The following is a 23333-nucleotide window of genomic DNA, read 5'->3' as shown; positions in this document are numbered from 1 at the left end:
AAAATCTAAGGTAGAATAAATAGTTGTTACATGTGTGTTCCCTGCCTTCTTCTTTTTTGTGTGAAAATAAGTAATTAACAAGAATTAGGGACTGTTCGTATGAGCCGAGCTGGCCTGGACTGGCTAGCCTTAATATGAACAGCCTCTTAGGGCCTCTTTATATGAGACCGGGAAACTCGGTCCACCAAGATATCCCGCATGACCGAGATCTCGAATATTTAGGGAAGAACGCTAAAAATTCAAATTTATATTAAAATGCCCGTATACGTCTGTCCGTCACGCAAAATGGTAGCTTAGCTGCGCGTTTAGCGAAACGCACGCAATGCGGTATAAAAAGGACAGGCGAACCCGTGGATTTTTCCACGAGCTAACGACTAGTTGTCACTAATAATGCAAATCAATGGATATATTTGTTTTTGTATTATAGCGTATTTGTAATAAAACAAAACAAATGCATGAAATATGCTGAAAACACCAGGTTTCACTGAAATTATAATTGAGAATGATCTAAAATTAACTTTTTATCCTGTTTCTAGTGTGTGGGAGAGAAATGATAGCCTCAAAATATATTTAAATGAATAATATTTAAATTGGTCTGAAATGATGGTAATTTTCAAAAAAATTGAGAAATAATTAATAGTGGTAACAAAGTTGTTTCAAGCATAAACAATATCACAATCTTCGTTTTTCTATTGATGGAAACCATATTTGTTTACATATCCACGGGTTATATATCCACAGTAAATTACAGATTTACATATAAACCCGAGTTGATAACCTACCAGGAAACTCGATGGGCGAGTTTCCCGGTTCTTACATTAGAAGTCTCTTTGATATGAGAACTGGGAAAAATAGCGGAAATATTAGAAGTGGTGGGGTGGATATGTAAACAAATATGGCTTCCATCAACAGAAAAAAGATAGTGATACTGTAAATACTTGAAATAATTAATTATTTCTCAGATTTTTAAAAATTACCAGTATTTCATCATTTCTGACCAATTTAAATAACATTCCTTAAAATAATAAAAAAGAAGATATGTTATGAATCTATCATTTATCTCCCACACACTTGAAATAGGATTAAAAGTTAGTCTTAGATCATTCTCAATTATAATTTTAGTAAAACCTGGTCTTTTCAGCATGTTTCATGGTTTTGTTGTCTTTCATTACAAATACACTATGATACAAAAACAAAGATAACCATTGATTTGCATTAATAGTGATAATTATTTGCTCCTCTCAAGCTTACATAAACTTTTCCCATACTTAACCATCGGGTTTTTCTGTTTACATAGACAAATATCCATCCTGTTTAACCGGGATCCCGGCCCACTTGCCCGGGATCTCGGTTGACCGAGTTTCCCGTTGTAACCGGAGCGAGACGAATACGCACCATATATACACAATTTCATTATTCAGCGTTCTTCCGCAAATATCCGAGATCTAGGTCATGTGGGATATCTCGGTGGACCGTGTTTCCCGGTCTCATATAAAAACGCCCTTGACAATAATTTACCATAAAATTTGAAACATAGAATTTATGGTTTGCCGTGTAGCCACAAAGACGTAAAAACGTCCACTTTGCGCATTATAGACACACAGACTAAGTGTATTATTGTATTATTATGATAGACTAGTCGATAAGCCCGTGAAAAATCCATTAATCTTTAATGAAAAAAGTATATAAGATTATTTGTTTTTAATGAACGGTTATAAAGGGATTGGAAGTTAGATGTTTTAAAACTTCTAACTTCCAATACCAATAAAGATTCTACTACAGGAAAAAAATATTTTTTAAAAAAATAAGAAATTCTTGTGTATCAACAAACCATTGCTGAAGTCATTAAGATATAAATTATGGCTTTTTACTCTGCTACTTCTGGTTGTTCCCAAACAGATTAATTTTGTGAACTTTGTGTATTTTTCCCAATTTGGTCTCAGGTGGTCCCTTAGGCGCGCAGGTGTGAATGTCTGTTTCTACCCGTTTCAAAGTTATTTAATCCAAACTTATTGTATGCAATACAATGGTTCCACTAATCATAGTGATTGCCGTATTACATCAACTAATAGGCAATTTGTCGGCAAAAACATGAGAGGGCAGAAGGACAAAGGGACAGAGAGACAGGGCACAGAGGAGCAGAAGGACAGAGGGGCAGATGTTGCGTAGTATCGCACTTATCTATCCCAGATCTGAAAAATTGGCTTAGCTTTAAGGAATTTGGAATCATCGTCTTCTGGGCGTGATTACGTAATGTTAAAATGGTTGCTTGTCGTATCGCAAGTGGGACGTAAACACAAACTGCTTTGCAAAAGGAGCTGACAGATTTTTTTACTTTTTCTTTCATAAGTTAGAATTATATATGGCTAGTCGGTGGCCCTTGGTTAAATCCACGGGTCAACCGTTCTTTATTTAACGCATTTCGTGGCTTGCTACGGCAGTTATCATTTTGCGTGACTGACAGACGTAGACAGGTATTATAATATAGATTTCAGATTAGTCTATTACGTTAGTCCTAATGTGTTCTGGGAATTAATTTAAAAAATTTAAGAACTGTGGAAGATATGCCATTATAAATTTAAGAAAAAAAATTCTAGCAGCTGATGTCGGAATCATGTTAACCCTATCCTGTCTGGTGCCGGTTTCTTTTTATAACTATTTTTTGCTATGTTGCATGGTTATGACACTTACTGACTTTCCATATTTATCTATTAAGCACCTCAGTTTTTCTTAAAAGTTGAAACTCACAACACAACTTTGTTTCTAATTACACCGGAAAGAAAAAGAAATGGCGGTCAGAAGTGCAATCAAACACTGTGGTTGAGGAAAATGCCACTCTGACTCAAGATACTTAAAACGTAGAAAAGATTTAACCTTTTTCATCAGGTAACACAAAGGAAGGGTTAAAATATTGTGAGAAAAGAAAAGAAAGAGAATTCTATCATTTTAATAATAAGATAAGCAAGCTATATGGACCTTTTAAGTATTTTACAATCTTCTCATAAAGATGAACAATCAAAATGTGAGCATATAGCTAAGCGGATTATTACAGTCTCTGTAAAAGTAAGAACCCTGTAAAAGGTACTAAGAACCCTAATTAATATGGTCAAAAACATTGATTTAGTTGAAATGTCTTGCACAATGAGGTAAATATTAACCTCTTTACGGTCATACAATGCGAATTAATACTGGTTTGTATATATGGACTCTAAGTTTTATGCGCCAAATTTTCAATTCAAAGACTGACTTCAGCATTTTACGGACCAGATTTGAGAATTACTAAAGACCTTAAGGCCTTAATTCTAAAAACTGGAATTAAAACGAGGGTGAATTTTTCTTTTAAGAATATGACGACGGCTTACGTTTAAAATGTATTTTCTGGTAATATCAAAAAATAAAGTTGATTTATAAGTAGATGATATATGATAATAAATTCATCAATATAAAAGTCAATATGAAATAGATTTTGTGATAATGTAGATCATGCTTTCTTGACACTTTCATACCAGGATTCGTATAAGATGTGTTACATGCTTTCTTCTTCTTTTTTCGCTTTGTATTTAACATAAATGCTTTGACAATTTATATCAATCCAACATTATATAGTTTATATAATTATAATCATAATTAAACACTATTAATCAAGATCACTCCTGTAAGAATTCTGGTAACACAATTAAAATTCTCTAAAACTAACTTTTTGTCAAATCATTTAGCGAAGGTAAACTTTTACTTTCGTATAAGATGGGAGCAGCTATTTACGAAAAAAAGAAGCCGGAGAAGTAAACGATAACGATAACGGTATGGACTCATGTTCGACTCGAATCTTTTTTTCTGCAAACCTTTTCTTAACCGGCCTAAATTCAACAAAACAAGACAAACGGAATGCATTGAAGGAATAATGGTGTCCGGTGTCCGATTCAAAAAAATTTTTGCCAGATCTTCAAGGACTATCTTTTCTATCTGTGTATATATAAAATTGGTTTTCCTGCTAATGACGAAGTGGAATAATGAGACCGTGTCTGGAAAAAAACACAGTAGTAAGATCACTGATACTTCGCTAAACATGCTAAAATGGAGATAAAATATATTTTATGGGTATTTCGGTATTTTTTAAAAAAATGTTTACAACGGAAATATTTCTACAAACAGTTACAAGATACTAGTCTTTTGCAAAATCGAATAGTAATAAATGAAATTTTAAAATATCTTAGATATATATATAGTTTACAATATTTTATTAATAATGAACTAAAAAGGGCAATAAACCGTCTTTTCTTTGTAAACCTTTCTATGAGAAGCAAGAAATTCGACGTCAGCCAAAGGTATTCTTATTTTTTTCATGTTTAGCTCGAAATAGCTTCATTTTTTTGTTCTTACTTTTTACAAATATTTACGATATAAAAAAGTACAAGTATCAAAAAGTCACAGCAATTGATTCTACGAAAATGTTTACCTTGAGAGAGAGATAGTTCACCATGTTTTTTTTGTTTTATGCATGCAGAAAGAGAATATCATTGAAATTTCTTCCTTGCCATTATTTTTATATCGTTCTTAGTTTTAATCCAGTCTCTCGTTGTTATTATACAAATGTGTATCCTATGATCTTAATACATGCATTCGGATCAAAATAACTTGTTAAACTTAAAAGTTAAAATATACTTCGTCAAAAAGTTTTTAAAGTCGAAACTCAGTGACTCCAACCTCGTCCCAGGGTCTTGTGTCCCCTGGTCCGTTATTACAGAATGCACAACTGTAAACTTCATCGATAAGGCAAAATGCGAGATTATCAGTGACTCCTGTATTAATTGTTTGTTAGCGAAATGCACGTAGTTCGTACCATAATGTTTATTAATTATCGTCAGTGCCTTTTCACGCAGTTTCGTGTTACCAAAGCGAGCTTTTCCACTGTAGTAACTAGTAACGCAACTACAATTGTCATTGGTGGCAGTATTAAAACAACATCACGGATCCAAGCGAAAGTTATTTCAATCAATTCAAAACCTGGAAGGTTAGAAAGATCGTACAAGTAATCCAGCGCCCATATCAATTCAAAAATATTAAAAATCATCAAAACTGATAACGAGGCTGTTTCCATTTTGTTTAACAAGCCGCTATGAAATGGACGTTTATACCAGTGATGCAGTAGGTAAACTAGAAGTGTAGGAAAAGTGGTAAGCGTTCTAGATACCGGATTGATGATGCATATACACATGGCAGACAAGATTAGACGTCGAATCAAGACAACAACTTCCCAGTTTGTGATACTATTTTCAGACGTGCTTGTTCGATATGGTTTAGTAAACAACTCCAAGATGCTGTCCTTTTCCTTGTTCTCGTCAGGAAGTTTAGTGACATCAAAGTCAAAACCAGTCTTTCCTTTCAATATGTACTGATAAGTTGCATATGGAGGAAAGGAAAAGCAGATGTAAAATTGTGTAATAGAATAAATTCTCCAAGATCTTTACCGTCATATATGTTGTGAAAGGAAATGGCACAATCCAAATGCAGAAGAACACCATAATAAGATATTGCCACCATAAATAACAAACAACATGACCTTGTATGTACAAATGATGTGTTTCGTTTATATTAACGCAATTCATCATATTCAAGCAAATTACTGAAACACCAGTGTAACCTAACAACGCTAGTTGGATCATACCTAATTTTGCCTTTACTTGAAATGTTTTTGTATTTCTTGTCGTTTCCTCCTTGTTTTTACTTCTTTTTCTCCATATTAAACGAATATTTTTGGCAGCGAGCGCTGCAATGGCTGTGGGAATAATAGCACTCTGGACGACTTCTCTATTGATATTTGTGAGACTTTTGCTTGCACATATCTTCGACAGTTTCATAGAGAACAACTGAAAATTAAACGCTGATGATACCGCTGTTCTGATGTCGCTTAAAAATGCACGATTTCCAACTTCGCGTTGTTTGATTTTTAACAAAGCTTCAATTTGATAAAAGAAAAATACAATTGTTTTTACACTATTCATATTTCTTATCATGCGGAGATTGAAAAAATACCTCGCTATTTGAGTAGATGCTATTTTTGATTCATTTGTATTGCTTAGACTGTCGCTTATCGTACTATGAAAATTGCTTGAGCCAGTGGTAACATCAAAATATTCATCGTATAGGGTTATTCTGTCTTCCATATCAATCAATGCTTCAAATATTTCATCACGGTTATTCAGTTATTCTTTGATGATTTTTACCCACTTTAAAGCAAGGCAAATATCTCCTTGTAATACAGCAACATAACCGTGTAAAGCAACACGTAAAAGATGTAAAGGAGTCAAAAGAAGTACTTCCAACAACTCATATTCGCAACACATCTGCCATCAAAATAATTCACTCTGTATCCTGCCATGCATGCACCGCATAAAATCCCGTTTCTGTTACTACTACATGTATTATAGGAGATGCATTTTGTACCATGAGCCGAACAGCAGTACAGCGGAGGACAAGAAATAAATTTGATGCCATGTTTTGCCGTCAACACATAACCCCAAAAGTTTCCCCGACTAATTATTCGGTCATCACAATTTCCGCCCAATGGACATTTTTGACATTGTGTATCAACATGTGTAGTCAATGAATCGTTTTGTTTAAGAGAGATGCTAATAATTCCAATGCGTCTTGTATAGGTTGCTCCTTTGCATCTGATACAATTAATTTTGGAGATTACTGTTCGTTCACGATATTTTGTAAAGATTGGTTCAATGTCATGATTTTCTGGACACAAATATTTAAAGTGATAACTTTCATTTGACATACCTGAAATGCAGTGTTGATCACATGAAAATCCAGTTCCTGGACAATTCGGTAAGCTTGACTCAATAGTAACATTATGCAATATTGTAGGAATTGCAGAATCTAATAAAGTACCAGATTGTTTTCGCTGTTCTGATCTCCCTGTTAGGATAACATTGCGTAATTTACCGGGTGGAAACATGCTTTGTCTACTGTCGCTATATATTCCTCCTCCTGGTCCCATCCCTGCATTTAAGATAAACTGTGTATCCCTGATAAGAAGCAATTTCAAAGGATCAACCCAATAAATTGCTTTTCCTGGTTTTACTGTATTATTTGAAAAACTGCAGTTGGTGATAATACCTGAGCTTTTCTGACCATCTAGAGCTCCACCATTAGATCCATTGTTGTTTTCAAACTTTGAATTCATTATTCTAAAAGAATCGACATTAAATACCTTAATGGCCGTGTCGGTATAGACTTCAAATTTTCAATCCTGAATGAGAACTTTAACATGGTGTGCTATCGTACAGTCAATGTGAATTGCGTTTGGACTTTTTCTCTGGCCCATAAACTGCGTATTCGATAATATTGTTATGTTTTGTGTATCCTTAAATTCTGGGTAATTAGCTAAATTTTATTTATCTGGGTAATTAGCTAAATTTTATTAGTATCTTTAAAAACACAATTTGACATTATAAAATCAAGACCTTGACCTCCATGTATGTTTAAAAAAGGTTCGCTTTTTCTTCTCCCCTGTACGCTGCTATTAAAAATATTTATCTTCAGATGAGCTTTAACGGAAATTTCTAAATTAGAACTATTAAACTTGCAGTTTAATATTTTAATATTGGATAATAATTCTATCGGCGTTAGCATATATAGATAATAGCCTTGAATGAAAAAGCTGCATTGTCAATAAGGCAGTTGATTAATTTGACAGATACACCACACATGGTTTTAATTAATGAAATTTGTTAAAATCGAATACCATCCACTTCTAAAGTGAGTATTTTTGCACAAGATTCTTTAAACAGAATCTGAGGCTTCAAAATCCCTACTGCAGCAAGAATACTTGGGCGGGCATGGCCGGTTTTTCTTATTTTGATGTTCTTGTCAAGGAGAAGCGATTTATTTACGAAGTATGTATAAGGATTTGACATATCGTTGCCTCCTTCTATTTTAACCGTAAGTTCTGATATTTCATGTTTGTTTTGAAAGGCATATTCCAGCGACTTACAGGGGGCTGCCAGTAAGATCCACAATTTCTTTGATCTGCTCCGTTACTTTTTGAAACAAAAACATCTGTTGAATCTGTATAAGAACATCACTATTTTTTATTTGGCATGACAACATAAATTAGTTATTACAGTCATAAATATTGTTTAAGTTATATGAATCCTGATGCATGTGTTGAAATCATAGGATACACATTTTTATACAAAATAAGAACAATGGAAATAAGTATGTTTTACTGATATTCTTTCTTTTACCACAAAAAACACACACACAAAAAGCACGGGGAACTAATCTTTCAAGTTGAAAATTTTCGCAGAATCAATTGAATGTCCTTTCCTCGCTTCATATTTTTTCCATAGGCTTTCTCAAAACGTAGCACGTAATAAAACTCCATCAATGGCAAACGAGAACAAAGGCTGAAACTTATTTTCAGGTGGCCATTTCTTATAACCGACACATTGGTAGCAAAAAACATAAACTAGAAATTTTTTTTTACCCGTCATTTCAATAGCCGTTAACACAAGCACCAAAATCAAAAAGTGACTAGCCATGTCATGTATTGCTTCTAAATAGTTTTATTTAACATGTTATTGAGGTAAATATCGATTTGCGATGATGACTGATCTTATATATAGCTAAACTGGTTCTAAGTTTTTGAAAAGATTTTAAAGTTAAAAAATTAAGGATAAAGACAAGTATATTAGTAAAAGATGACAGGTTTGATTTTCATTATTTTATCATGGCTTCCGTGTTTCGACATGTTTGTTAATTGATGTTTTATTTTTTTTCGTATCTATTTTACTTTCAATCTCTTCGCAACTACTTATATTGTATTCTGGTATAGCGAAAGTCCAATACAAAGATCAAATGTTTTGAATGGTAAAAAAAAGGGGAAAAATGAACACATCTTGCTTTTTGTTGTTAATAGCCATGGTTTACAATCCGAAAATAGTGGCTCAGGAACACACAAAAAAAACATGGTGGTTTCTCTTCTTATACCAGACGGAACTTGGCGCTTGAGAAGAAGTAGCAATTAAAAGAAGAATATTACTTCGAGAACTAGCTGATTCGATATTCAGTGTGCATTTTATTGACAATATAAAAATGAGCAAATGTTTTTTAAAAACACACTTCTTAGGTTCTGCCTAGCTATTTCTTAGTTTTAAACATAACTTTTGGTTTTATGGGAACTGACCCCTACTTTGCGCCCTTAAAATGATTTTATAGCAATAGCCTTTTCAATGCGTTGAATTACTTTTTCATTTTTTTTTTGGCGTACTTTTATTTGTAGAGTTTCTATATGAGATTTTCACTTTGTTAAAATATTCGAAGTTCTACCAACAAAATAATATTGTTGGAGTCAAAGGATGAACGAAAACTTTGATTTGGGATGTTCACCCTGATCTGCACATGCGCATTGAAAAAATTCCGCTCGTGAGGTGAAGAAACGTACTACAATAACAAATTATAGAATGATCTGTTTTTTATTTTGGTATTTTTTGCCTTGCGTTTATTTATGCAAAAGTATTCTAAAAAGAAAATTTAAAAAATTTATTTTTATAGCCGTGGAAAACAATGAAATAAAATAACAAAGATCGAATATGCCTTTAACCATGCTTTAACCACAATATGAAAAATTACCTGAAGAGTATTAACATAAGAAACTTTAGACAAGAATTGTTTCATCCATATTGGGCTTGTCCGCTTTAGAGATCAGTTCTAGAGGAGAATTTAAATTAAGACCTTGAAATGGCTTCCGCTATAAAGAATGTCGCTGTAAAGTGAGTTTTTATTGAAAGCATCTACTGTGCAAGGTCTTCTCTACGAAAAAAAACTACTAGCTTAGAATATAGTCAAGAAGAATTTCTTACGGAAAAGAAATTGCTTTAAAACCTTTTAAGCTTTGAATCGCTTCTAAATCGTCTTAGATTTCCGAATACACCAATAGACGAAAAAATAGTAACAAATGCGATTTTTCTCGTAACAAAATGGATAAAAAATACATCTCATTTGAGAGAGAATTTCCATGGATTGTCCACGGGGTAACGACTTGTATATTAATAAGTTGTAGATTTCATTGGCGTTTTAATGTTGTATGGCAAAGCCAGACTGGCAAAGCGAGACTGGCGTCGCTCACCTTCATAGACACCAGTGTTTTAAACATAACTATACATAGTTAGTTCTTTCTGCCTTCGACCTACAACACATAATATTAACGACTTAGTTGAAGCGGGGGGTTGGGTATTGGGTTACAGCTTATAACACGAAAATATTTTTGTGTAAACCAAAGTCGGAAATCTAAACCTTATTTCTGGAGAGCGTTGTGACTTTACCACTTTTCATTGGTTTATTTCACTTTCGTTCTTGATAAGTTCTAATTTTTTTCATATTAGGAGGATATTTGGAAAGTTACTAAAACAAAAGTCAAATTTTGTGCACTTTTTGCCAGAGTTGGTTGGGAAAGGTTTTTTGTATTATCACTTTTAATATACAAAAGATATAACTGTTCTTAACTATTTACACTTTTGGACATTTTCAAGGCCAATTGAGGAAGTGTAAATATAAAAGGTGAAAGAATCTGAAAAAGATAAAAAAAGCTGTTCATAGCTAACATAGACAAAATATTACTGCCCTATATTTACTCACAATCAACTTGAGTCCTTCTTTAGGGTCCTTAGTTCTTCTGGTAGGGTCCTGGGTCGCCCTTTTAGATCCTGGGTCCTTTTTAGGGCCCTGTGCCCCAAATGGCATTCTGGGTCTGGAAAGTTGTTATGCAATTACAATCTGGTCGGATTATCTTCAACGACCCTGTCGTAATAACGGCATAGGGGCCAAGGGACGTTGGAACGAGGATTATGCAATTGGTATACGAAAAATCTGCTCCTATAGTCTTTAAATAGGGGCGTCAATGGGTGTTTGTAGGAAAGGGTGTTAAGTGTTCGAACTAATTATAACGTATGAACCTCTAATAAAGAACTTTAATGAAAATAAACAGAGAAATATAACAAAAAATATAACAAAAAATTGAAAAATATAAAATGAACATTTTGAAATTGGGCGTGGGCACCCACTTAAATCTTTTCCAGTCTTTTTTTGTTTTTTTTATATCAAAATGGATAAAATTTAGCTACAGAAGGATAAACACGAAAAATCCTCGTGTTTCAACTTCAACTATAAAAAAATAACATTTATTATTAAATATACAAAATATTACAATTACTTAAAATTATATATAGCTTTACAAAAAGATGAGAGTACAAAGATACAAAAATTGATATCAATCAAAATTCTGAAATAATATGCACGTGTGAGCGCGTGTAAACAATATTGCGTGTGTATATAGATAGGCAACCCAACCATTGAAAAGCAGACTACCTTATCGGGTAATACGTGCGGGCGTAAGAAGTGCTTTTTTCTTGTGCGGTGCTTCCTTCATGGTGTTTCTTCATCCACTCTTATCCTTGTGTGCTATTAAGTTTCTCAACGTAAAGCTTCAACAACTGCATTGCTGGATACTCCTCCTTCTTGTCGAGGTTTAATTTATATTTTTTTGAAATTGCATCAAGATCTAAACTTTGCTGTAACGTTTCTAGTTCTGAGGAATCATAAACTTTTCGAATTTCATCGAAGGCGTATGCCTCACCACGCGGTTTCGGTAAAGCGTAAATGTCGGGAAAAACTGTGTTAGTGTCATCATCTTCCTCTTCTTCCTCTCCGGAGGAGCATTTTTCTAATTGATCATCAAGCTCCTGATACAGACCGGCAACTTTTTCTCCATCGTCGTCGTTTTTTGACATCTTTCGTAACATGGAATGCGCTCGGATATTTTGTGCCAAAGGATTGGCATCATCTTGCGTGGCTGCTCTTGGCTTCACCTCTATTTTCTCCACCACATCGGTAAGACATGACTGAGATCTGGGTTTGACAACATCGTACATCTCAGAATTATTTTCTTCAGAAGAGGGAACTTCTTCTTTACTTTTGCCCTTCTTGTCTTCCTTTGGCTTGTTTTTCTGTGCAAATACATATTCTAAAAAAAATAAATGAAATTGCAGGTTAAACTGAGAAGCAGCAACGAAAGAAGAACCTCCCTACAGTTTAAAGAAACATTACTGCCCCCTCCTGTTCCCCCACATTTAAACTATCCGTCAAAAGTAGAAAAACATTCTTGGTAAAGTGAAACCATAAAGTGAAAAAGGTTTTGATGTCTTCTAGTACGAAAAATTATGCAGAAGTCCGCCTTTTCTGTTTACTATATTATTCTGCATCAGAAAAGAGAACTAAATTTAGCGTCATAGTGTTACTTAACCAAATTGTGCTAAACATGTTTTGTTAGGTTCACGAGGCTTCACTACTTGACATTGAGGTATTTCTGCTAAAGTCTGAAATATTCGGAATTGGTTATATGTGATAGATTTTTTTTCCTATACGGTAACTAGGGGAAATGCATCTACAATTCAACCAACATAAATTCCTGGACAGAAATTTTAAGACATGGACGGTTTTTTCGTCATTATCCAAATGGGGACAAGAACGTAAAATGATCACTATTTTGCAACTGGGCTGGCCGGAACGTCGCTACTTTTACACTCTTGTAAAACCTAGGTGGATAGCGCACAATTTGGTAGTAGAACTTTTTAGCATGTCCTTATAACGAAATAATTCACGTTCGGCACGATCCAAAATTCCAGAAAAAAAGTCCACTCTAAACGTAGACTGCACTCACAAACAAAGATTGCACTCACTAACAAAGACTGCACTCACTAACAAAGATTGCACTCACTAACAAAGACTGCACTCACTAACAAAGATTGCACTCACTAACAAAGACTGCACTCACTAACAAAGATTGCACTCACTAACGAAGACTGCACTCACTAACAAAGACTGCACTCACTAACAAAGACTGCACTCACTAACAAAGATTGCACTCACTAACGAAGGCTGCACTTACTAACGAAGACTGTACTCACTAACAAAGATTGCACTCACTAACGAAGACTGCACTCACCAACGAAGACTGCACTCACTAACAAAGATTGCACTCACTAACAAAGACTGCACTTACTAACGAAGACTGCACTCACTAACAAAGATTGCACTCACTAATGAAGACTGCACTCACTAACGAAGGCTGCACTTACTAACAAAGACTGCACTCACTAACAAAGATTGCACTCACTAACAAAGATTGCACTCACTAACAAAGATTGCACTCACTAACGAAGACTGCACTCACTAACAAAGACTGCACTCACTAACGAAGGCTGCACTTACTAACAAAGACTGCACTCACTAACAAAGATTGCACTTACTAACGAAGACTGCACTCACTAACAAAGATTGCACTCACTAACAAAGATTGCACTCACTAACGAAGACTGCACTCACTAACAAAGACTGCACTCACTAACGAAGGCTGCACTTACTAACAAAGACTGCACTCACTAACAAAGATTGCACTTACTAACGAAGACTGCACTCACTAACAAAGATTGCACTCACTAACGAAGGCTGCACTTACTAACGAAGACTGCACTCACTAACGAAGACTGCATTCACTAATGAAGACTGCACTTACTAACGAAGACTGCACTCACTAACAAAGACTGCACTCACTAACGAAGACTGCACTCACAAAGACTGCACTCACTAACAAAGACTGCACTCACTAACAAAGATTGCACTCACTAACGAAGGCTGCACTTACTAACGAAGACTGTACTCACTAACAAAGATTGCACTCACTAACGAAGACTGCACTCACCAACGAAGACTGCACTCACTAACAAAGATTGCACTCACTAACAAAGACTGCACTTACTAACGAAGACTGCACTCACTAACAAAGACTGCACTCACTAACGAAGGCTGCACTCACTAACGAAGACTGCACTTACTAACGAAGACTGCACTCACTAACAAAGACTGCACTCACTAACGAAGACTGCACTCACAAAGACTGCACTCACTAACAAAGATTGCACTCACTAACAAAGATTGCACTCACTAACAAAGATTGCACTCACTAACAAAGATTGCACTCACTAACAAAGATTGCACTCACTAACAAAGATTGCACTCACTAACGAAGACTGCACTTACTAACGAAGACTGCACTCACTAACGAAGACTGAATTCACTAATGAAGACTGCACTTACTAACGAAGACTGTACTCACTAACGAAGACTGCACTCACTAACGAAGACTGCACTCACAAAGACTGCACTCACTAACAAAGATTGCACTCACTAACAAAGATTGCACTCACTAACAAAGATTGCACTCACTAACAAAGATTGCACTCACTAACAACGGTTGCACTCGCTAACAAGACTCACTAACGAAGACTGCACTCACTAACGAAGACTGCATTCACTAATGAAGATTGCACTCACTAACAAAGATTGCACTCACTAATGAAGGATGTACTCACTAATGAAGATTGCACTCACTAACGAAGACTGCACTCACTAATGAAGACTGCACTTACTAACGAAGACTGCACTCACTAACAAAGACTGCACTCACTAACGAAGACTGCACTCACAAAGACTGCACTCACTAACAAAGATTGCACTCACTAACAAAGATTGCACTCACTAACAAAGATTGCACTCACTAACAAAGATTGCACTCACTAACAAAGGTTGCACTCGCTAACAAGACTCACTAACGAAGACTGCACTCACTAACAAAGATTGCACTCACTAACAAAGATTGCACTCACTAACGAAGACTGCACTTACTAACGAAGACTGCACTCACTAACGAAGACTGCACTCACTAACGAAGACTGCACTTACTAACAAAGATTGCACTCACTAACAAACATTGCACTCACTAACAAAGGTTGCACTCGCTAACAAAGGTTGCACTCGCTAACAAGACTCACTAACGAAGACTGCACTCACTAACGAAGACTGCATTCACTAATGAAGATTGCACTCACTAACAAAGATTGCACTCACTAATGAAGGATGTACTCACTAATTAAGATTGCACTCACTAACGAAGACTGCACTCACTAATGAAGACTGCACTTACTAACGAAGACTGCACTCACTAACAAAGACTGCACTCACTAACGAAGGCTGCACTTACTAACAAAGACTGCACTCACTAACAAAGATTGCACTTACTAACGAAGACTGCACTCACTAACAAAGATTGCACTCACTAACGAAGGCTGCACTTACTAACGAAGACTGCACTCACTAACGAAGACTGCATTCACTAATGAAGACTGCACTTACTAACGAAGACTGCACTCACTAACAAAGACTGCACTCACTAACGAAGACTGCACTCACTAATGAAGACTGCACTTACTAACGAAGACTGCACTCACTAACAAAGACTGCACTCACTAACGAAGACTGCACTCACAAAGACTGCACTCACTAACAAAGATTGCACTCACTAACAAAGATTGCACTCACTAACAAAGATTGCACTCACTAACAAAGATTGCACTCACTAACAAAGGTTGCACTCGCTAACAAGACTCACTAACGAAGACTGCACTCACTAACGAAGACTGCATTCACTAATGAAGATTGCACTCACTAACAAAGATTGCACTCACTAATGAAGGATGTACTCACTAATGAAGATTGCACTCACTAACGAAGACTGCACTCACTAACGAAGACTGCATTCACTAATGAAGACTGCATTCACTAACAAAGATTGCACTCACTAACAAAGATTGCACTCACTTACGAAAGCTGGACTCACTTACGAAAGATTGTACTTACTTACAAAAGCTGCACTCACTAACGAAGACTGCACTCACTAAAAATTCCAAAATGACTGACAAAAACTGCACTTACTATCATACAAGCCTAAACTCACTTTTTTATATTTTGATGTACATTTTTTACCTTTTTTTTTCTTCTTTTTAAATAATGGCATTTCCACAATATTACGAAACTAATAGTTTTTACAAACTTTTAAAAATAAACATCCACTTCAAGAACCGAAAATATGATAGCTGAAGATTATAAAAAGTAAATATGTAACTACTTGGATTACAGACGAAACAAAACATCTGACAGCAGTGACACTCACAGTGACACTGTGTATTAACGCAAATCTTTTGTCTTAGTTTCATATATCATACTATATAAATCAAACAGAGGAGTTTAAATCTGCAAGGTTTAAACTATAAAAATCCTGCCTTAATTTGATATGCAGGGTTTAAGCTTACTCTACATAAAAATCATGCCTTAATTTCATCTGCAAGTTTTAAGCTTACTCTACATAAAAATCATGCCTTAATTTGTCTAAACCCCTTTTACTATGAGCTCGAATTTTTAAATCATCCAAGTGGTCCGAATAATTGTAACATTTTTTATATGATTTTCTATTTGACGTTATATCTCGTTTTTGAGGCGACATTTAATGGGGTGCAAAATAATTAAAACAAAGGGGGCAGAGGTAAAAAAATATTTTCTTTATTAGGTAGATTCAAATAAGTAATTTCCCCATCGGTCATTTTTCGGCGACTATAATTCTGTTAGTCAAAAATTAAGTGATTGGAGGACATCCCTTGTAATTCAAATCAATTTTGCATGCTGCAAAATACTTGAAAAGTAACAACTAAATACTTGAATGTAAAAAAAACTGACCATATTACTCCATCCCTTATTCAGAAAAACGAAATTCATTTTTGTCCGATCTGTAGGACCATATTTGTGTCCTTCTTACATAAAGATTTTTTTTTTGAAGTAAGTCCACGAACATTGCTGTCATTTTCTCATGTCATGGTGTTACATTGTAATAATTTATTTCATCTTCTGATTTTTCTTTTCATTGCGTCAACGTAATTCTTTCTGTTTCTTTTTTATTTGATAATCCTTTATAATGTTCAAAAAAATAAGGAAGACGATAAACAGCAAAGCATAATAAGAATGCAATAATGAATAAAAGATTTTAAGAAATAGGATTATAAAACTTGCCAAAGCTTCGTACGTTACCATAAGTCAACACACTACGAATAAAAAAGATGTGTGCGCAGGAAAAAATTAGTCAACTTCTGGCTAAATAAACATACAAAAAAACAAAAAAAGCTCCCGCGCCAATGTAAACTCACACAAACGACAATACCGTATTCAGAAGATTCAGGTTGAATTTTCTTTGGACTTGGTAAGGTTGTGATTTCATCATAAACTCGACTCGCATCAAGTGAAGGTTGATTATCCAAACGGCTACAAATAAATTGAAACACAAAAAAATGCACATTGGCCCATTTTTATATAAAAAAACAAAACAAAAACAATGCTAACCCTTGTAGCAGTAGCAGTAAAGTGATGTCATTCCACATAAAAAAATGATTACTAACTACGCCTTCTTTTACTAACTACGCCTTCTTTACAAAAATACACGTTATTAGCATAAGACGACGAAAATTATTAAACAAGGCATAATAAAAGTATAACATAACGCTGGGAAATATGTAGCAGGCCCTGCGGAGCAATTTTGAAAGTGGAGGGGCTATATTATTCAGTATTACAGGAGGCTCGACCATGATTGGGGCCGACGGGCTAAGAAATTTTTTTAACTTTCGGCCCCCTAGATTGGCTAAAACATACTTCAAATTCCGAAATATTGCGCTCGAAAGCCTTCACAAAATGCAGGAGATTATATATAGAAATACAGAAACGCCATATTTAATGTAAGCTATATTTTCAAAATAAGCAATAGTAACATCGAAGCAAAATGAAGATAATGCAGAGAAAGGCTATAGTATATGACAACTACCAGTCCTCCTTTGTAAATTTTCCGAATAATAATTGATTAAAACACATGACAACCTTATTAAAAAAACAATTCTTGAAAAAAAAGTGTGGGAAGGGGGGGGGGGGGAGACTGTAGCCTGTGTAGATCTTGTTTCACTTTTCTTTGTGAGTGTTATTTGTTAGGGAGACAATTGGCATACATTAGAGTAACAAACTTCTTTCTAAACTTCAAATATAATTTAATCATGACAAACAAGTTGATTTTGTATTATGTTAATACAAAATCAAAAGTGCCAAATATTTAGGCTCTATGAAGCATTTGAATGATTAAGGATATGTGTTAGTAGCAATATATAAAAATATATTGAAGCAAGGCTAATTTTACAGCATGCTTATAAGAAAGGTGTATGTCAAAGCATAGAAAGGGAGATTTAAGTGTACTTAGATTGGTGTATACCTTATTCCTGACTATTGAAAAAACGCTGATGCACATTGCTTTAGGGGAAGAGGGATTTTATACACTGTGTCTGCTTTCAAAAGAATCCACAAACCGTTTGCTGCTTGACGCTTTTCTCAGAGCAAGAATCCAGTCATCTCTCTCGAGATCTGATTTCGCGGACTATAAAAGAGTTTCAAGATTAAAAAAATTACAGTTTGAATCCAGATTATTATTATTATTCAATGCAAACCATGCAGAATGGACCACAATGGAAATCTCGCCTTGGCTTGTTTTGTGTTATCCAGCCATCAAACATATCAACACTCAGGAAAATTGCATTTAATTTTATTTTATATTTTTTATGATACATTTTAATATTATATATAGTTTATTATTTTATTTATTTGTTTTCAATTTCTTTTTCTCTGTAAATATTTTTAACGATTTTATAATGATGGCAAATATAACTTACTTACTTACTTACTTAGAAACATTGAATTCATAGCTGTATCGTTTGACATATGTTTTGCCTTAAGAACGTGTCCTGCCCACAATCCACGTATATAACTAGACAAGAAAAAAAAATCTTCGCCAATTGGCTCTATAGTGTGGTTATAAATCTAATTGATATCATAAAGGAGGCCTAATAAAATAAGTGTACCACGATATGATATCTTTTTAATATAAGTTATCTTTTTTTCCCTCTTTTATTTTTTCGATGAAACTAGTCGTGTATAGAAATAACCAGGAAACTTTTGAAAGCCTAATAATAACCCAGGCAGTCTTCAATTTTGTAAGATAAATAACCAGTTTATTTATAAAGTGCGACAATACACCGATAGTTTGTTCGTGTAGTCCATCAACCAAAAACCATTTTTTACTGTACATACCACACTATACGTTCTGCTCCTTGTGATAATATCAAAACCATGTTTTTGGTTTTTGGATGGCACGATTGATTGAACCTACGAATACAAAAGTATACAATGAGTTAAAGTTACATTTTGTATAAACATATAGTAAACACGTGAAACTATGTGTTGACAGATGCAATATAGATGGTGGTTTAAGCTCTGATGGGGGTTTTTCATCTGATATTTTTCATTAATAAACAGCATATTTGACAAAATTTGGTGCAGTTTACAAAAAAAAAACATGTTAAATATGAACGTGGTAAGAAAAATTGACTTTTGTTTTAAACATTGACTTTGTTTAAAAAAATGTTTTAAACAGAAATTGGTACAGGCAAAAAGAATGCTTCAAGACTTGAACGTAAATATCAAATTTTCTTTCTTCAACACATTGGCAACTATATTGGTTCACAATTTCTTAAATAAAACTTTACTCTTGAAAACATCTTGTACAGTGCATAATTTTTTAAATCCAAATTTTGAATAGACAGGGTATTCATCCATCCATCGATATGTGTTAGGCTAACCATGTAAAATATGTACATCTCTAAGACGTTTTGGGTGAAATTAATAGTAGGTGCAAAGACGTTGTTTCAAGAAAGAAAAATATACATTCTCCTATAACCCTAAATTTTACACTTTTTAATTTTTTACTCTTATCTGTGGGGCAATTTAAATTTTTGTGAAAATTGATACGCATCAAAATTAATAGGGATAAGCTATTTTTTCCTTAAAACACCGAAATTTTTTATTGAAAGAAAAGTCTGTAAATATATATTGTTGTGCGCTTGGAAGACTTAGACTATGACTAAGTATAGTGTGTAAAACGCAGGGACAAATTTTAGTATACTCCATTACTAGCATTGTTTTAGTCCAGAAAAGCACATGATAAGCATGTAACACTGGAGCAAATATCTCACATATTCTGATTATGCATAATAAAACTGGTGCATAATACTGATGCATAATAAAAACCTCATTTAAATGTTTTGACTAATTTTTTTGTTTATATCAGTCTGTTCTATTTAACAGTTTTTCAATAAAAAGTAAAAAAACTCCTATATACTTTCTTAAAATGCTTTTATAGAAATAGGTTGTTAGGCCAACTACTCTATTCAACAATTAAAAAATGTCAATAAAATAAATCTTATAATCAAATACTCATACCTCAACCATTTGTAATACACCAAGCAAGTTTGTTTCCTAAACAAAAATTAAAACCAATTAAATTTAAAGTTTTAATAACAAAAATCTTGATGTGTATAAAAGTCCCTGGTAACAGTATGGTATGATTTTTGAACAAGTGCTTATAACCTTAGGATTATAAACTTTTGGAAGTCACAACAACTAGTATTATTGGAGATACTGTAATGCTGCATAAAAACCAAAGGGGGTCTGAGTGACGCAAATACTGCTATTTTGGCATTTTAAAACAGTGTAGCCAACCTCCTGAAAGTCCAATATTTTCACTTTAAATTTGTAAAAAAAATGTTGCTAGAAAACTTATATCTCCTTTTCTCTGAGTAGTAGATAAGAAAAATCAATTTAAAAAATCTAGACAATTTGTATTTATTAGCAGGCTAAAGTTTGGTGTGAAAATCGCCAAACATTACTTTGCTGAGCCACAAACCAATGCAAAAAGAAAAAAATGTGATATAAAATTTTTACAACTCTGCAAAGAAATCTCTTTTGTAGGCATGAATTTACAAATGACTAAAAATTATTTATATAACGTAGCACAGAAGGCAGGATCGACTAGAAAAATGCAATAACTGTTGTGATAAACGTACCAAAATAAATTAAAATAAATTAAAAACCAAACACAGTACAATAACAGACCTACATTGTAGTCAGATGCAGGATTGTAATATTTTAAACTGTCACCATTAAGGACAAACCATCGTTTACGCCATGCCTGAAACAATTGACATCAAAACTAAAGTCACACTTGTTGAAATCCAGTCCAATGGGACTGTTTATTATTATTGTATACATTGTAGATAAAAACATCCAGCTATTCATTGCAGTACAGTCATTTGCAAAGCCTTGTAATTTTGACCACAGAAAATAATAAAACCTAAATCCCACGATATTCCATGACATTTTCACCTTTTTTTAAGAGCAAAATGGTTTAAAATAAAAAGGCTAACAATGCTAAATATCTAGGAATTCCTGAACATAAGAAAAACATTATAAGGTTTATAAATACCTGAGTGGCTTAATATAAATACTTTTCAGGACAATCCAGAAATTTCAAGAGAAACAAACAAGAGAATATTTTTAGGATTGTTCAGGACTATGCTTACTATAATGTACAAATTGCTACCAGGTTTTTAGCTTGTTACTGAATATGAAGCAAAAATGAAGGCAAACACCTTGCCATATGTTACCATTTTTTTTCAAATAAAAAAGTAACTGTAGTTCTTCACTTTTTTTTTCTTTTTCATTTTTTAACAAATTCTCTACACAAATATTTATTTCGTAAGAAATAGATGTGTAAAACCCATCATCTCACAAATGTGCAATTTTTAAAAATATTCATGGTAATTTCATAAATGGTTTTAAATTAAAATACGACAATCATATTTAGAACAAAAAAAAGGTATTAAAATGAATTCTCCCGATTTGACCTACCCTACTATGCCACTTAGCATGAAACTCATATTCTGCAAGTAAATATTGCAGATAGTTTGGGCTGCTCATTCTTACAATGCTGAGGCAAAGTTGCATATTAGGGACAAAAATATTTTTTCTTAATTAGCACACTAATGTGAGTTCATTTAAATATTTTTTTTTGTTATGGCTGGGAGGTAAGCTTAATGGCATCATTTGGACGTTAGATAATCAATTCGGCTCAAACTACATGAAAATCCATTGGAATACATTTTTAATAAGTCATCACGTGAAGAGTGTGCCTATCTAAACCTAAAAACATTGCAAAAATCTCACCAGAAAACCTTTCCGAGCAGGATATTCCACGGAAAAGTAATTGTTTACTAAGGATAGCTTCTATCTATAAGGCTATCTTCCTGTGTTTTGAAAAATAAAGACAGACATTGTGAAGGCACCATAAAAAATAAGGACAGATATATATATATTGTGAAGGCACCATGAGTAAATACTGGATTTTGCATCTTATTAGCAGTTTAGGTTGACATTGGATGAAAAAATATTTAATATATTTAAACATACTTGGAAAGAACGTTTTCCAGCCTTCTGTAAGAAACCTTCCTTGCAACAAAAATCCATCTCTTACCTAAAAACACAATAACATTAAATTTAGAATAAAATAATATGTATAGCTAGCTAGCTATAAATATAGATAACTTGCCAATGTTTACAAAAGTTTACGTGGATTTTAAACATGTGCACACATAGGCAAAAAATCAGGACCAAATTGAGTTAAATTATTATTGAAGTTTACGCAACCTTTTTTAAAGATTTAAATACATGTACAACAACAACAAAAAAAACATTAATTGTTTTAGGTATGGCGACTTATAATTGCAAGAACTTTAGGCCACAATTTAACATTTTTGATGATTACACAACTGGAGGGAGTGTGTGTGCATATTGATTGTTTTCCTTAGCTTGGCAAGGAAAGCTGCCTATAACTGACCTAGTATTATGTTTATGAGTTGGTTTTACATATAAAATACTTGCATTCACAGTCAAGCATTCACAGTCAATTGGCAAAATTCTCATTAGCTGACAAATTTGGCCAGTCCAACCAAGACAAGGTCCTTTGCTTATCAACCAAAGCTCCGTTCAAATATCAATCTCATACCAAAGCAAAAAGCTAAACAAGATACTTTAACAATACATGTATTAATTAGAGCATTTAAATAAAAGATAACGAAAGCAAAAGGATTTTGAGTCGATTACAAGACAACTCATCCAAAGATCAAAAATTGTTTTGATTCTTGACTCGATAAGTTCAGTTATCGTCAACTCGATTGTTGCAAATTCTACCTCTAGGACGAAAACTTCTCGGCCAGGGGGGAGGCGGGGGATAACTCGGCAAATGGAAGAGACTTTTTCTTTTTCTTTAAAATGCATCAGGAAGCATTTATGGTTTTAATTTTGAGCAAAAACAATTTCCTGCTTCTATTAAATTTATTGGACAAATCTGTGTGCTACCAAATAATGCACCGTAGCCTGTTATAACTCACACACAGGGGCGGCGGGAGACCCGAGGTTTGATTCCTTTTTTTGCCACTAATAAATATGGACGAGTA

The 23333-nt window shown here is 34.0% G+C and overlaps 1 protein-coding gene across 2 annotated transcripts; it reads right to left on the bottom strand.

Moving 5' to 3' along the window:
• Window positions 1-11167: 11167 nt before the first annotated feature.
• Window positions 11168-23015, bottom strand: LOC130649009 (uncharacterized). 2 transcript variants are annotated; one of them, XM_057455192.1, is made up of 8 exons: window positions 22715-23015; window positions 22288-22351; window positions 20939-21010; window positions 20263-20298; window positions 19075-19149; window positions 18297-18364; window positions 17114-17214; window positions 11168-12031 (listed from the first exon to the last, which is right to left on the bottom strand). In XM_057455192.1, the coding sequence occupies exons 2-8, from the start codon at window positions 22342-22344 to the stop codon at window positions 11457-11459; spliced, it is 984 nt and encodes a 327-aa protein (XP_057311175.1). In that variant the 5' UTR covers window positions 22345-22351; window positions 22715-23015; the 3' UTR covers window positions 11168-11456. The 2 variants fall into 2 exon arrangements, with proteins under 2 accessions (XP_057311175.1, XP_057311174.1); XM_057455191.1 differs by having other exon boundaries at window positions 22759-23015.
• Window positions 23016-23333: the final 318 nt, after the last annotated feature.

Source organism: Hydractinia symbiolongicarpus, chromosome 7 (genome assembly GCF_029227915.1).
Source record: "Hydractinia symbiolongicarpus strain clone_291-10 chromosome 7, HSymV2.1, whole genome shotgun sequence".
NCBI classification, from domain to species: Eukaryota; Metazoa; Cnidaria; class Hydrozoa; order Anthoathecata; family Hydractiniidae; genus Hydractinia; species Hydractinia symbiolongicarpus.
This window is presented reverse-complemented; position numbering and strand designations above follow the sequence as displayed.

Coding starts and splice junctions, on each gene's coding strand:
- LOC130649009 (XM_057455192.1), bottom strand. CDS start 22,344: ATGGATTTTTGTTGCAAGGAAGGTTTCTTACAGAAGGCTGGAAAACGT. Junction 17,215..18,296: donor AAAGCGTCAAGCAGCAAACG/GTTTGTGGATTC, acceptor ATTTATTTGTAG/CCGTTTGGATAATCAACCTT. Junction 12,032..17,113: donor ACCTGAATCTTCTGAATACG/GTATTGTCGTTT, acceptor TATTTTTTTTAG/AATATGTATTTGCACAGAAA.